Below are 17,236 nucleotides of genomic sequence, written 5' to 3'. Positions count from 1 at the left end.
TACCTTTGTCTTGGAGGTATGGTGGAACCAGTGCAATATATATGTGGCTATGTTAAAATCTATCTGGCGACTGAATGTAATAAGTCTCCTATTTCAGACAAATAATTCCCCAGTTTCTGGCAGTCCCATAACATATGTTCAAGTTCTACTGCCTCCTTTGAGCATCTGGGGCATGCAGTACTGTCCTCCCTGGAGTATTTTTTAATCTTGCCAGGGGTAAGGTATGCTCTGTTTAATATGTAAAAGTGCACCAGCTGGAAATCGTGCATTTCCAGTGCTTTTCCAGGCCCTGCGCATGATATGTCCCCAGTCCGATTCTGGGATGGGCTTCCCGATTCCAACGTCCCATGTCAATCGTAACGAATCTAGCAGAGCCAACCCCTCATCCAGCATTCGCCGATACAGGCATGTAACTGCTTTAAATGTACCTGCTGCCATCGCGACATGCCATTGTTGTTTTGGGCTCAGTTAATACCTCCTTCCAATGTTTCTCAAGTGCCCGCTGCAAGGCAGCATGTACCAGGAATCCCCCTCTGTGAAAGTCAAATCTTTCCTGTAAGACCTGGAATGTTAATAATTCACCGCCCTCGTATAAATCTCCCAGCACCTGCACCCCAGCCTGTTCCCACCCAAGCAAGGACGTCCAGTCTCCACCATGGGGCAGTCCTGTAACCATCCCTAACGGTATTTCAACACGCGCCGGTATGAGCGTCGGTAGTCACAATAATGAAACCCCCACAACGTGACTCCCAACAACACAGCAGTGTGACACGCGCAGGAATGCGCGTCGGTAGTCACAATAATGAAATCCCCACAGCGTGACTCCCATCAATGCAGACGTTGCCAAGGAAATGCACACATAAACGATCCGATTTATCGTGACACGCACGAAAACACACGCCGGTTGTCAAGGCGACATCATATAAACAAAGCAGTCTTCTACGGAGTTCTGAGCGCTGATACGTGCGCCGGTTGTCAGGGCGACGCGCGTCGATGCACGTGCCGCAAGCCGCTGCTGGAAACTCGCGCGCCACAGCAAAGAAATGTCGAGAGCGAGATAAAGTTAATAAATAAGATAATCTCACCCGGATCAAAAGTCCTCAGGAAGAAACACAGCGTGTGTGTATCATCAACTTAAGACTGCTTAGGAACTTCACAGAACTCGATTCACAAAGCGTCGTAAATCTCAACGTTGCCTGGAAGTGGAAAACAACCACAACGCCCAGCAAATCACGAAGAGGACAGGATAATGGCAGCCCGTCGCCACTGGAAAGAAGGCAGCAACTGGTATTGTAGGAAGCTTCTTTATTCACGTCCAGTAGCTCAGTCAGCCCGGCAGCAACTGCCGTAACCATACATTCCGTGTTCCATGCAAGGAACACTCATAGCAGGATGCCACGTGGACCGATTAGATGTGACACACAAATTTGGAGCTGACAGAATGCTGTAGCAGCGGACTACAGGATTGTGTTATACGTATAGGACGTGCTGTTATTCTTAACTAGTCTCTATCCATCTGGCCCTTGCCTGATCTAACTCTTGAGTCTCTATGGGGAAGTGACAGGGCTCAAGATGAACTGGACTATGTACCTCCTGGTTCCACTTAACGGTGATAACGCAACCATTAACTGGCAATGTTTTCTACCAATAGGACGCTTTAGTTTGCAATACCTCGCAATTTACATAGCCAGTCTGACATGGAGACTTAAACTTTTTTCTTTGATGGCGAAAACCAAGAAGGACCTCCAAAGGTGGGCCAAGCACCCACTTCATATATTAGGCAGGGTGTCTCTGTTTAAATATATGATTTTGCCTCGGTTTCTCTACGTCTTTCAGAAGTTTTCTCTGACAAAACTAAACCAGTGATTTCAAAGTCTGCCCACCACAGTCCTCTCCTTTCTTCTGGCGAATCACATTTGACAAATGTTGACAGTTAGTGTATGATAGTAGCATTGCTATGGCAGACTTAAGACTGTACTAGGCATCCTAAATCCAGGTCATTAATGACTGGTTATGTGGGTGATGGTAGGATCCGGCCAGAACTCTAAGTCTTGGGGCTTGACAATATTATGGGCTTCCTCTTTGGAGACCCACTACCTCAGAATCTTCTTCTAGAGTTAATGAGGGTAGTGTTCCTAGCATGGAACTCAGCAATGCGTATGATCAAGTGGGATTGTAAAATTACGCGGCAGACTGTTTGATTGATTGAAACCTCCCAATTGCAGGGATTTAGTAGATCGGACCAAATGTGCACCACCTACTTGAGAGATGTGTGGCAAGAATCACATTTGAAGTCATTTCAGCACCTTCAAGCACAGTTCGCTTTACATAGATACAAATTCTATAAATAATTCAGCTGCAACATGCTCTTTCTGGCCACATGCGCATGATTGGGGACCCACTGGAGTGTATTCCTCTGGAAGCTTAAGTCATTATGGGGCCCCTGGGGAAAGGGGGAATATATCCGGTTTATCATTCAGTGGTGATTAACGCTCCAGATAAATTTCACGCACTCAAAGAGAAGCTGGAGGATTGTATCAACATCCTCAACGAGGTAAAATGGCCGGAGACCAGAATGACACCCTGGGAGATTGCAAGTGCAACACATTTCCAGCAGGTTCAATTGAAATATCTGCTTTCTGCATACTTTATACAATGCCAGCTTTGTGCAGGTAGGTTCTCACCCCCTTCTTGCTCTCACTGTGCAGATCTTAACGCTGATTTTGTTTTCTTCCATGTCACCAAGTAATGTCCTAAAATCGCGCAGTATTGGCTAGCTAGCTATTGAAAGAGTGTTAGCCAGGATCCTAGCAAAACCAGTAGATCAGACACCCAAAGTAGCCCTCTTGTGAATCCCATATCATTGGGGAAGCAGTTGCTGTGAACACATTATGATAGGTATGGCCTCAATAATTGCAAAGAGACAAAATGGAAATCCCCAGAACCACCCATACTGCTGGTGTGGCGAGCAATTATGGATTAGTGCACGAAATTGGAGGAACCTATATTCATAGCAAGAGGTTGTCCTCGCAAACATACTAAGATTTGGGGACGCTGGGGGCACTATTATGGAGTTGTAAACAAATCACTGATGCATGTTGGGGTGGTATATGATTAGGCCCCCTTTACTATAAAGGAACGGTATGTACTGGATGCTGTATTGCTTTGTTTCTTCATAAAATCAATACAATTTGGTTTATTAAAAAATAAATAAAAGGGCTGCATGTTATCCCGCTAGTGCCAGTCAAATAGATTCCTGACTTGCACCATTAGTTTTGAGCCTCTCACAATTCCGGCTTGTGCAAGGAATTCAGAATACAGCTGAATCCGTACCATGTTGCTTTGTGAGTCTTTCCGAGCATTTAAAAAGAATCCTGGCAGGTGTAGGAAACCTTTAACTCCTGAGACAATATGAGTGAGGAAGACAAACTCTAAGGCAATCCCCACCCATGGAATTATTTGGTTTTAGACTTTTAGATTCTTCAAGGCACTCTGTCAAATAAACCCTTCTAGAATTCCCATAGTATTTTCAAATGCAGTAATGTGAGACTGCTAAGTGTCAAACTGCAGAATCTCTTGAAGTATAGATAGATTGTTTTATGGTTCGCGTGGAGGCTCTGGGTAGACGGACCTCCTGAGCTAAGATCATTAACTTTTTGTGGAGCTGAATTGGTTGCAGATGAAGTGCAGATAGACCCAACTGAGTTAACAAAGTTTCATGGACAGCATCCTTTGGTCGATGTCAAGGCAGTGTTTTTAATTATTATCTACATTATTCAAGTCCTTTATTAAGGATTTACCCATTCAAAAAACATGCCAACCAGTTAACATAAGATGTCCGTTTCATACTTATATTTGGATTGTGTTCACTTGCGACAGATTCGGAGGAGGACACTCATTCTGGCATTGATTCCCAGTTAGCCCTTCTCTGACTTAGTCCATGGAGGCAAGGATAGATTCTTATACATGTGTATAGAGACCCTACCAGATAGGGGTTTTATTATTATCTAGTGAGAATTCACTCTTTGCAGCTAGACCATGGTTGGATTCTGTGGTCTTTGAATGTAAGCCCTCTTCCCTTAGCTGTACCAGGGTTGATAGCTCTACCTGCCTGATAAAGAGTATAAAGGATTTTATGAAACCCCACTTTGTTTGAGGATCAGTAAAAACAGATTATGTAATAATTGCTACAGCTAAAAGTAGATCTCTTCACTGCATGGATCTATCTGTCTTTCAGGGACAGTGAAGATAAGAATGTGAGCATATGGAGGAGGAACAAAAGGATCCACTATACATTATTTTTGACCATCATTGGTTTTAGATGATCCCTTCCAGTACTGGATATTGGTGAATCCTATTCACTAGACCTTTGAGTGGCTTTGATAGCTTGGACCATGAGACCTACTTAACACAATCTCCTCTTTCCTGAGTGACTAATTGAAATTTGTGAAGACTCTGACATTTACATCTCCTGCTCTTCCTTTGGCATCCGATCACCCACAAATTCACCCAAGTCTCCTGTTTTTTGCAGCCTCCACCGGTCCACTGGGCCCTATGGTAGCTATTTAAAACCTAACCATGCAGAAATATGGATAAGCTACAGGGCTGTACCTGAAATTCCGTTCTTGTGAGAGAACACTTTAGACCTGAAACAATTTATGGATAATGTGAAATAAATTGAAGAATTCTTTCATCTTCTTAATGAACCCCTTAAAAGCAGAGTTTCTCAAACTTAATTCTGGGAAATTTATAAATATATAAATATCTCTGTATAACTTTGCGTATTTTCCCATACTAAAATAGCTTAATCAAAAAATGCCTACTGGAGGTAACCTATTACTTTTAATGAAACCTTCATCAGCCATGGTAATAAGGTACATGTTGAGTGAAAACACCAATCTACAGTAGCACGTTTAAAAATTGAAGAGGGAATTTGCATCCCCATACTGGAATTATGAATGAAAAATGTCCCTGGATCCAGAGCCTGCCTGGTTTGATTGTGTCTTGTTCCATCGTGCTTTGTTGTCAGTCACACAGGTCTTTCTGATTGGTTCACCGTCCCACAATTTCCTCAGTTATGAGTATCCTCCAGTTTCCAAACTGGACCTGGAAATGTTTTACCCCAACAATAGCCGTTCGTCATCACACTGTGGTGGTGTGCCGTTCCTGTTGCTGATCCTCCTGCCCAGGATGTGATGACATTGGGATATTTAAAGCGTTTTGCCCAAAATTAATGTTCCATGTTTTTTTGACATGTTTATTAAATTTAGCCCGTTTGCTATAATGAACTAGCAGAATAAATCAATATATGAAAACTTTGCATTTTGATTGAGTATTACAAAGTGTCCAAAGTCTGCAAAGCACTGATTAAACGTGCACCACGTTTTTCGTGCTGTGATTCAGTTGGTATAAAACGAAAACAAAGACACAGTTTGCTTTTTGAAATAAAGATGCAAGTTTCCTTGGTTTGATTTTACATAGTCATTAAGAGGTATATTGAGAAACCAGGTTTATTATTTCCTAACGATGTTTTCAGTAGAGGTTGGTGTTTTTTAGGCAGATTGTATTTAGAGATTTGAAGTTGTGAGTTGATATCAATCAATATTTTTAATTTGAAGAACTGACTGATGGAATGAGTCATCTGTAGACCTGACCTTTTTGCTGATCAAAGAAAAAGTAAAGTGTATTGCTAAATCTCATTGACAGGGTTATGATTGACAAAAATATGCCCTTTCCTTCCTAAATCTACAAGTTGCTGAACCTGAGTATGGACCTAACTAGTCCCAGATCAAAAAAATAAAGGGTGGGATAGCAAGTGCAAACCTGAGAGCTTTTAAAATAAAGTGTTCATCAGTGCCTGGAAAGCACCTTCCAGGAAAGGAGGATCACCGCCAAATTGGGAGACGGAGTGGTGTGCGTGGGGAAACGTATTAATGGGTCATGCCATTCACATGGAGAGAAGTATATAGAGAGAAGTATATAATAATCTGCTAAGTTCCTTTTGCACCCAGACCAATTTCTGGATGAGATGGGCGTTGTTGAGTATGTAATTTGACTCCTATTGCTATCCTTCTATTATTGGTTGGTTTGCCCCATTCCTTCTTATGATGATCCGTACCCCTACCTTTCACTTCCCAAACTTCAACTAGTGGTGGGGTATCCCCTCCTAGTCTCTGACTGGAATGCCTTAGTTGTCTCTACTCTTTGAGACTTGTTGCCGGAAGTCCGTCACCATTAGGGCTGCTTGCTCAATGGTGGCAAAACACCTGCTGTTTTCAGAGTGGGCTTTCCAAAGCTAATTTTTCCAGGTTGCAAACGTGCAAAAATCTGAGAGGTCGCCACTTACTCCCAGCGTGTCTGAGATATTTCTTTTTTGTTTTTCATAAACAATCCCCCATTTTAAGATTCGTTTTGGGACAAAAAAGCGTACCGATAGCCATTGCAATTTCACTGAAAGAATGTTCCACCTTGTCCGTAAAACGTTTTTCAGGAAATTCTTAATATAATCAAAATGTATTTTTCCTGCGTTTTTTATTAATCAGTGTTTCTTATTCTGAAAGCATCTCTTTGCCCAGGGGTATTGTAGGCATCTAATTCTAATAGTGACAGCTCCACATTAGTATTTTTAGTAGGCACACTCTGCCTTTCGCACTGTTTTGCTTCCTCTTTTCTTTTGTTTTGCTTCCTCCTTTCCCTTGTTTTGCTTCCTCCTTTCCCTTGTTTTGCTTCTTCCTTCCTCTGCCTGTTTCCTCTTTCTGTGTTCCACAGCCTGGCATGAATTCTCATTGTTTGATTTCATAGCGCAATATCTGAGTTTTGTTCTCACATGTTCTTTCTCTCCCGGTCGGTTTCTTGTGATCAGGATGCTTTGGAGATACTGGCAGAGGAGGCAGACTTCAGCAACAGTGAGGGGCGTAGTCTGTCATTCACGCGGGCAGCATCTGTACTTCGGTCTTTACCTTCTCCTTTGACACGCCTTGAGGATTTGAACAGTCTCCCGTGTTTTGGAGCTCATTCCAAGAAGGTTGTGCAGGTATTGTGCCAGTACTGCAGTGCGTGTACCCCCATATGCAGTGCAAAGTGTGCATATGCACTCCAGGCGTGTATCCTGTTTTCTCATCCCTTCCTAAAAAGTAGTATCTTTTTGTACAATGTTCAATCGCAGAATGTCATTATCCATCATATTTATCAATGCAAGGGCAGCCATTCGTTGCATTCTTCTGATCTGTTTATGTGGGTCCCCAGAGAGGTGTATTTAATCATGGTGTGCCTTGCTGTCTTTCTAATGAAAGTTCTTCCGTCTCGCTTTCTTTTCCAATGTCCAGGAGATTCTGGAGGATGGCAGCTCTGTTGAAGTGCAGCAGGTACTGCACTCTGAGAGATATCGCACCCTTAAGGTATGGCCTATGTTGTCTCTATATTGATTTGGGTTGGAGATGGGTTCCTATGTGAGATATTGCTCTTTGGTAGATCCAATAAGATCCTTCACAGAGGACTCTTAGCGACTGTTGATTCCGTACATGCAAAGGCACGGACCACTAATTGCTGAATTCTAAAAAGTTCACTAAAAATATGGAACATTGGTTACATTCCCCAGGTCTTCAGGGGTATTTTTGGAGTCGGGAAGAAGACGGCTGACAGATGGTACCAAGAAGGACTGAGAACCTTGGATGACCTGCGGAAAAAAGAAAAGAAACTGAATAGACAACAGGAGGCTGGTAAGGAGAGCCTTTGGCGTATGTAGAACAATATTGGACAACTGAAGCAGACATAGACTTTAAAAATGTAGCAATGGAACTAAGGACTAAGGAAGAGTGTGTACAGGAAACAGTACTGAGATTGTAGAAAAGTAGAACATACAAGAATCTTTGAATCAAGTTAAGATTACGAGAACTTGGATCTTGAATGTGGATGTTTGAGTTAGGGCAAAAGGGAGTTTTGCAAAAGCATTGACAAATCCCAGTTATTCAGAATAAGGGCCAGGTCCTGGGAGGGTTGGTAAAAGTCATCTTGAACCAGAAGAAAACTCATTTTGAAGTTATGTAAGAGGATCTTGCATGTTGGCCGAAATATGTGTTTAATAAATTGTAGGACATCAGGGGATCTTGTGATCAACGCAAACTTGATGGAGAGTGGGGTGTTGGTGTGCATAATGTCAATACAAGAGTTAGTGGGAGGGTGGTATATATGCATACATATGGTCAGTGTAAGAGTTGGAGGAGTGAAAATTGTAGGCATATTTTGGGATAAGTGACTTTAAAGGAGTGCAGGAAACAGAACCGTGAACCAAAGTACAGTTGCTGTAAAGACTGTAGGGCAGGCATCAATATTTGGTTCAGACTAAGGGGTATATGTATCAAAGGATACATTTGCAATTCTCAAATAGTGATTTTGAGAGAATCGCTATTTGAGAATTGCAGAATGCAATGTATGTAGGATTTGCTAAAAAAAATTCGAATTCTACATATTCCTTATTTGTGAATCGTAAATTGAGATTTGCAAATAAGGAATACCTTCCCATTCATTCCTATGGGCTAGGAGGCCCATAGGAATGAATGGGAAGACATTCTCAGTTTGCGATTACCAATTAGAGAAACACAAATTGAGAATGCAATTTCAAGGTTGCAAGGGTGCCAAAAGGACACCCTGTTGCACCCCTGAAATGTGCATGTGTGCACATGTGGCGCACATACATACATGCCCTAAGGGCATGTATGTGTGCCTCATGGCACCTTGAGAAAATCAAAAAAGTGCTTTTTTAAAGGAAATCGCATATTACCACCAGCTTGAAGTTGGTGGTAATTTGCGATTCCTTAAGTCGATATTGCAATTTGCGATGCCTTCTAGCATAGCATTTAGAGAATCACAAATTGCGAATCTCTAAATGCTTGCGCCAACTAGGGAAACACAGTTTTTGCGATTCCTTATTTTGCGAGTAGGTTTAAACTTACCTGCACAGCACAAAGCTAAATTGCAATTTCAAACTGAAATTCTGCGAATTTCACCGTTTGCAAACACAATTTAGCTTGATACATATAGCCCTAAATGTTTATTTGAAAGAAATTAGGAGATGAGTGAATTTTAGGCTTAGTGTTTTATTACATTTCAGGAAGCAAATGAGAATCTTGGAGTTAGGATCTTTGAGCAGTTGTAAACGGAGGGAAGGTGGGGTAGTAGAAATACATCTAAGCTGATTTAGAGAAGCTTAGAATGTGGGAATCTCAAAAGGGAAAGTATGAGCAAGTTTGGAAAAGTAATTGTCAAAAAAGAGAAAATGTAAGAACATTTTTTAAATGTTCGAGCAATTGGGCAGTTGGTCACTCTCCCCCTCGCGTCTGACAGGAACAGCCCATTCTCCGAACACAACAGGTGAACTCCGGCATCCTTTTAAGGAACAGCACTAAGGAAAATGTAGGATGCTTTCACCCCGTGTATTACAACACGCTTCTTAAATGGTCTCCACTCACAGGTGTCAGGATGTAATCAAAAACCCCATTTGCAAGGTGACCAAAAAGGCATATATTTATTTGAAAGCTGAGACTAAGCAGGTTAGAAGCGCAGAGGTGTTTAATACACAAAAAAGAAGGAACATTTACAATGTAAGATTTAACAACGAAATATTTTAAAACCGGGTCCATACATTAATATCTCAACAGCCTTATATGCTGCTTTCAAGATGAACTATTACATTTCATTCCCCTTCATAACCATTCTGAGGCATTGTTTAAAACATGCCTTTTTTGAAAAAGAACCCCATTGTGAAATGGGCAGAACTTCCCCCTTGCTTAAGAGATTTGGCCTTACATCCCTGAAGGGGAAGCTTCATCTTCCCTGTTTATGAGCATAGAATATTCCTCATACAAAAGCCCAGAATCATCCAGTCATTTTATTTTTTCAGATTGACTTCTGTCACTGTTTTACAACCTTAGCAGCTGAAAGAAAACAATTAGCAGCCACTGTCTTCTTCCTGCTTTCTGTTTTCGAATACATTTCAAGTGAAAGTGAGACACATATTACTTTGCTGCTTTTTGTGGAGCACTCTTAGCAGAATAGCAAAACATACACAAACAAATGTGAATAGTGGATTACAGGATCCTTGAGACCTCCATCAAGGAAATGGTTTCAGTAGTAGCTTCAGGGCTCAGTGGGAGTTTGCCCAGTCTGTTAGGCTAAGTGGTGAAGAGGGGAAAGTATCATGGCTTGTATCAAAGGTTTCTCACTCTTGTTTCATCTTTCAGGGCTTCAGCACTACACAGATCTCAATAGCCCTGTGACCCGACTAGAAGCTGATGAGATCCAACGTGTTGTACAAGACGCTGTTCTGAGATTTCTTCCTGGAGCCATGATCACTCTTACTGGAGGGTTTAGAAGGTAAAAGGAAAATACTGCATGATGATTGTTTGAGCTGATGGGACAAACTTTTACCCAAAGGATTTCCTGGCTCTGTACTCTTAAGCTCATCTAGTACAAGCTTATAGGGAGAAAAGGTAGGTTTGAAGTCTCTTTTGATGGAATGAAAGGTTTTGTTTCAAATGGATCATCGGACCCGGCTCATTCCTGCAAAATCCAAGGAAGTGAGATGTCCAAAACATGCAGATGATGCACGGGCGTTGTTATGCATGAAGGGAAGAATAATGTAATGTGACAGGGAAGTATTATGTAAATCTCCTAAGATACTGAGGGCTAGCTGTATTGATGGCCAGTGTACCAGGTAGAGGATTTTAAACCAAACTGTCTATATGACTCACAGCCATTGAAGTTCAAACAGCAGAACCGAACCCTAGTTGGTTTTAAGAAGACACAGGAGGGGAAGGGTGGATTCTTTTTGTGGGTCCTGGAGTCTACTCCCCAGATGTTTTGAGAGGCTCATAGAGAGGGGATTTCCATATTCTGAAAGTGATGGCATTTCAGCTGAAAGGCCTTAAGGCAGCCAGCAAACTCTAGAGTGGGAAAAGGTTTGAAATGGTTTTGATTAAAAGGAGGCAAGTGGAGATAACTTTTTTGACTTATGGGACGAAGAAGGAGCTGAGCAAATATGAAGCCTAAGTGATGGGCCATGTCAACCAGTACTGGTAAAGTTTTTAAATGGTCAAACCACCAGGCTGAGGTCCAGACTAATGGAGAATCACCAGACTCCAGACTTAACCGCCATTATACTGGCAGACATCCTTTTTGACACCAAGTCTAGCAAACATTGGAAGGTGCCAGAATCCTTGGCATTTTAGTTGCCTAGCCTAACCAGAACTTAGGTATCATTGGCACAGGCATTGACAAATAAACCAACAGTCTAAGTAAGGTTAGCTGGCAGAGCCATGTATTAAAGTGTAAGGAGGAGGCATGAGTCCTAAGGCACTCCACAGAAAAAGTGGCTTGAAGTCTGACGAAAAGGTGGAATTAAGACTGCTTGGGTTTTACCAATCAAATAGGATCTGATCCTGGTGTAGTGCTTCGAAGACAATGCCCTGTCCCGAAGAGCTGCTGTATTGTTGTTGGATGTAGAATAGCTGTACAATAGATGTCAAAGGCTGCAGAACATTCTACAGATACAAGGCAGTGGCACTGCCCCTGCCATCATGGCGTCATTTTGGGCAGCAGTGACAACAGCGTCTGTCTCATGGACTGGTGTAAAATTGGGCTGAGAATGGTCAAAAATATTAGCCTGACTGTTGATCATTCACTGATTTTTCTGGGATCTTGGAGGCTGGTGGAAGAAGAGCAATTGCCCTATGAGTGATCATCTCAGAAAGATCTGCATACAGCTTTTAAACCAGGAGGGCAAAATAGCCTGCTTAAAGGAAGATGGAGTGGAGGCCGTGGTAAGACTGTGGTTGAGGTAATGGCCCATGTTGGCAGCATTCTGAAGGTCACAGACTGAGAGCAGAGACTGATTTCAGAATGGACAGTGTTGCGACGGAGACAGCAGGTAAATAACATTTTTCTTTATTACGAATAAAGTAAGGAGGCCACTGCCAATAACATCATAGAGAAAATCAGCCCTCTTCTTCATATTGCGTCTCCCATTCTGTCTCTCTGGAATCTGAAACCCATCAAGATTCCACATTCCATACAGTACAAGGGACACGATCACAAGACATGAACAGGATATATCACATCTCTCCCCTCAACAATAATACAATACATTGTTCAAAACTTTCTAAAAATAAGTATATAAACAACCATTTACATACCATGAACAAAAACAATAATACTGTTTAATAGAAATGTTACCAACAAAATGCTACAAAATCTCTAAACTTAAGTTTACTATTCACACAGGTGTCCTCAATAAATGGTCTTTCCAGCACCCCACCATCTATTGCTGAGAACTGGGCTTCCCCTTTGGGAAATCTTGTTACTTTAGCCACACAAGCACTGCTCCACTACTGTCCATGCCTCAATTTCACGGCATATTCACCCTGGCTGGCTTCTACAATTTGGCAGGGAGTAGTAAACTTCACCCTCCCTTTCATAACCTTAACATTAAGAAGTCTGACATGCACCCAATCTCCCTTTTTGAAAAATCGAGTTCTTTCCTTTGTTTATATCATACCTGACTTTGCTATCCAATTGATTTTGTTGGATGGTCAAGCGTATTTGACTGATATTTCAATCAACATCAACAGGAATATTAGCTCTGTCTATTTTACTCAGCCAAGAAGGTATAAGAAAATTCTGATAAGATCTACCTCTAAATGCCTGAAAAGGAACAACTCCTGTCACGCTGTGAGGAGTATTGTAATAAGACTACAACATACCACGAAGGGCATCCACAACATCAACTCCTTCAGTCACATCACTCCTTACACATTCACTTACTAGTCTATTTGCTCACTCAACCTGACCATTGCTTTGAGGGTGATGCAAACTACATCTTTTGTGTTTTATCCCCTCCCCACCCCAAAACTCCTTAATCTCAGCAGAAACAAACTGCGCACCTTTATCTGATATTATTTCAGCTGAAAAACCCTCCCTAGAAAATACATATGTGAGAAAAATAACAAAACCTTTGGTATTAGTCTCATTTACAAACTTGACTTCTAGCCATTTAGATAGACGGTCAGTCAACAATGGCAAATGGGTGAACACATGGAAGGGTGTAAAACGGACTTAGAAGATCCAAACTTTACTCCCTACACTTTCCCGACTACCAACTTCCACCGTAGGCGATATGACACACTTAAGGCCTTAATATTGCGCAGGCAAATAGAACATTTCTCAATCTCTCCACATCCCTGTCCATACTTGGCCACCAATAGAAGTCTCCTGGTCTTGTCTTGTTAAGAGTCATACCCCAAATGGCCCTCATGGCTAATTTGCAACAATTTACCTTTGATGCTGTAAGGTGGAACTCATTTGTCTATCCTAAGTAACAACACTGCCTCTACAGACAGTTCAGATTTTGACTTCTGAATGCTTCCAAATCCACAGACAGATTACTTTGTAGGCCAACCGTTACTTATGTACTCCATAACTTTCTTCAGTAAGGCATTTTGAGCTAAGCCACTCCTGCACTCATCTTCATTGCCACATTCAACAGTGCCCCATGCAACCCTTACAACCAAACAGTCCACGTCTTGTTGATCACCCCGCACTTCCTCAATTTCATCACCTGACCACGGAAGATGAAACAGGCAACCCGTCTTCTTGTTATCCCCCCAATTGGAATATATTCTACATCAAAATGGTACTCAAAATGTTTCACACTTAACCATACCAATCTGGTTGTTGCATTTGTAGAATAAATATTAGATCTGCTAATAATAGGTACAAAAGGTTTATGAGTCATGTGAAAAAGAAATTTGGTGCCCCACACATAAGCTTTAAATCTCTCAATCAGCCAGATGCAGTGGAGCATCTCACATTCAATAACAGAGAATGAAAGTGCGTTAGACAAAAGCTATGACATGTCAGAACAACCCTTGCCCTTAGACAAATTTGCTCCAAGCCCCACCCTCATGCATCAACAGTAAGAGATAATGGTTTTCCAAGTAGGTATGTGTTGCATTTTCTATATACATGTATATTACATGTATATGTCACTTTAAATGCCATTAGAACTTTCTGTTAGGCTTGTGCTGCATCTTATGTATAGCATTCCATATTCTAGGCAGACTATACTGGACTTCGGACTAAGCAACTCCTATTTTCTGGTCTCTTAAATAAATCCAATTTTTATGTATATATTATATTTTCCTTTCTTCTTCATTTATACTACAAATTTGGAGACGAGGATGGGATCTGAGGGTCAACTTGTTTTTCGAACTCTTCCACAAGGGGATGGAGGAGGTGATAGAAATGTTTTTGAAGATGCACTGAATAGATTAGAAACTAGATTTAAACCCTCTTTCAGTGTTGCACTTAATAGATATAAGTTTTACACTAGAGAGCAAGAAGAAAATGAGACATTTGAAGACTTCCTTACAGGATTACGTGGGTTATCTGTACATTGTTCAGTTCAGTTCAGTTCTTTATTTATTTCGGTGGTTAAAAACCATCATAAAAATTCATGATATTACATATCCACATATAATCAAACAAAAGCTTAGAACCCCTAGATATAGTGATACCACTAACGTCAAGGAAACAATAAAATCCTTAGCTGGAACCTTGCAGGCATTCATAGAAAACTGGGTCTGCCTGAGTGGAGCGATTTGGTTGAAGCACACAAAATCTGCTTGTTCCAGGAGACCTGGAGCACTGAACCGCTCCACCGGGTTGGATTTGTAACCCACTTTGTGCCTGCTGAGAAACCCATGCACGGGAAGGGACGCCCCTCGGGGGGTCTCCTTATCTGGGTAAGCATTTCTCTTAACTGCAGTATAACACCCAAGCAGGTTAATAGCCCAGATATTTTAGGAATTTTATTGACCAACCCTTGCAGAGGCCTATCTCTCGTAATATATAACATCTATGCTAGAGGCACTAAAAATGGGTGCACTTCATCGGTAATATCTGACCTTGAAGTGCAGCTCAGAGACCATACGGAAGCTAACCATACCTTAGTGGCAGGTGATTTTAATTGCACCTATGAGCCACTACTTATGGATGGCATCTTAGACCTAGGAGAGGAAGACTGTAGATGGGGTATCCCCACACTTACCATCCCCCGATAAAAAAATGGTCCCGCAGTGCAATACAGCTAAATGCACTGACACTAGAGTTTGGGCTAAGAGCCACGAATGGCCGTACACTTTCAGATCGTTTGGGTGCCCCTACGTTCAACAGAGTCGATCATACTTCGAGGATTGATTATATTCTGTTGGACCTAAAACTCTGGAGCCTGGTAGAAGACATGGAAGTTATACCCACTGTGGAGAGTGACCACAATTCACTCTCTCTATCTATAACGAATCCCTGGCTCAGCATTGCATCGACAGTTCCACTTAATTGCGCACATAAAGTCACTGTTTCTTCCTGTGGAAGACGCTTAAAGTGGAACAAAGTTGCTACTGACGCCGCTAAACTTTCCAGCATAGACGAGCTACTCATAGCCTCACAAATAGAATTAGACAGTATCAACTCAGTTATGCTAGCTGATGAGGCAACACCCATTTATGAAGCAGTTGTTAAGAACATAGGCGAAGTTTTTTGGGCAAGGGGCTCTGTAGGGAGGAACTCATCTCATTATAAACCTAGGGGAACACATGATTGGTACACTCCAGCATGCAGGAGGGCAAAGACTCACCTAATTGAGGCCGTTAAAGCTAAATCCCAACCCCTGATCCAGATAGCCAGGAAGGAGCATAAGAGAACACTGGCACATGCAAAAAAAGAGTGGGAAGAGGCATACTGGTGTACTCTTAAAGAAGCAAGTCTCAAAAAAGACTCTAAATGTTTCTGGGATACAATCAGAGCCAGAAACAGGCCAGATAGCGACCTAATAACATGTAGTATCACAAGCCAGGCGTGGGTCAACCACTTTTCAAAGTTATACACCCGCCAAGATGTTCATACAACTCTCGATGCTTCCAACTATCCCGAGGGGGGTGAAGTGGTCCCAACTTCGTTCCCACCAAATTGGGATATTCACCCCGAAGAATTTGACTTCACAATTAAAGAAGTAGAATATGCGATAAGTACCATCAGGCCCCAAAAAGCTGCTGGTCCGGATGGCATTCCTGGCGACCTTTTACGATCAGATATTCCGAAGTGGGGGAAATTGATTCACTGCCTACTTGTTGCCATCTGCAGGGGTGCTCCCATTCCTTCATCGTGGAAAGGGGCGGAGGTGGTCCCTATTTTTAAAAAGGGTGCCAGGGAAGATCCATCCAACTATAGACCCATTAGCCTGTTGGATATTAGTCAAAAAGTAGTTGGCAAGGTCTTACTGGTCAGAATACTAGACTGGATAGAAGAAAACAAAATCCTTTCTGACTACCAGGCGGGCTTTAGAGTGGGTACTGGGACAATTGAACAAGCCTTTAGGTTAATGATGGTGTATTGGAAAGTCGTGGTTATAGGCAAGGACAGTCTTTATCTCGCGTTTATTGATTTAAAGACTGCCTTTGACCTTGTACCGAGGGAAACCCTGTGGAGTGTGTTGGCTGATATGGGGTTGCCTCATTATATACTTTCACTACTTTTTAGGCTACATGAAAATAGCTTTGCCCAGATTAGGTGGGGCTCAGGAGGGGAAAAAACTAGCAGTATCCCGGTTGAGAGAGGGGTCCGCCAGGGATGTGTGTTAGCTCCCACCCTATTTTCCCTTTACATCAATGGGGTGGTTGAGCATCTTCGGGAACATCCTTCAGACGAACCATCCCTGGCTGGCGAACGTATACCTACCCTCCTCTTCGCGGATGATACGCTTTTAATATCGAAAACTCCAATAGGCCTCCAAAGGCTCCTGAACAACTTTCAATCCTTTTGTTCCAAACGGGGCCTGGTAATCAATACGAGTAAAACAAAATACCTTGTGTTGAATCCTCCGAAAAAGTCAGTACGCTCCCCTACCCTGAATGCAGAACCTTTGGAGAGGTAGAAGTTTTTGACTATCTTGGTATTCGTCTATCACACAAAATGCAATGGACCTCACATTTAGATAAAATGCTACCAACCCGCAAGAGGATAACAGGAGCCATTTTGAAAGAACAACGCTCCTGCTTAATCAGACCGATAGCTGCTGTCCTCGAAATTTACTCAGCCAAAGGGGTTAGTTCTGCTCTCTATGGGGTGGAACTATGGGGTTCATCTATCACCAATGACCTGCCAAGATCTGAGAAGAAATTCTGTAGAG

At 42.1% G+C, this 17,236-nt stretch overlaps 1 protein-coding gene across 2 annotated transcripts in view; it reads left to right on the top strand.

Moving 5' to 3' along the window:
* The window catches only part of POLM (DNA polymerase mu), a 183,058-nt gene that overhangs the window by 109,295 nt on the left and 56,527 nt on the right, over positions 1-17,236 (top strand). For both annotated transcript variants that reach the window (XM_086943362.1, XM_086943361.1), the window contains exons 5-8: positions 6,863-7,033; positions 7,326-7,397; positions 7,598-7,718; positions 10,239-10,371. In XM_086943362.1, coding sequence (XP_086799488.1) covers positions 6,863-7,033; positions 7,326-7,397; positions 7,598-7,718; positions 10,239-10,371 — 497 coding nt within the window. The remainder of the gene's footprint in view (positions 1-6,862; positions 7,034-7,325; positions 7,398-7,597; positions 7,719-10,238; positions 10,372-17,236) is intronic.

Source organism: Lissotriton vulgaris, chromosome 11 (assembly GCF_964263255.1).
Source record: "Lissotriton vulgaris chromosome 11, aLisVul1.2, whole genome shotgun sequence".
In the NCBI taxonomy this organism is placed as follows: domain Eukaryota; kingdom Metazoa; phylum Chordata; class Amphibia; order Caudata; family Salamandridae; genus Lissotriton; species Lissotriton vulgaris.
Note: the sequence above shows the minus strand (reverse complement) of the source record. Positions and strands in the feature narration are given on the sequence as shown.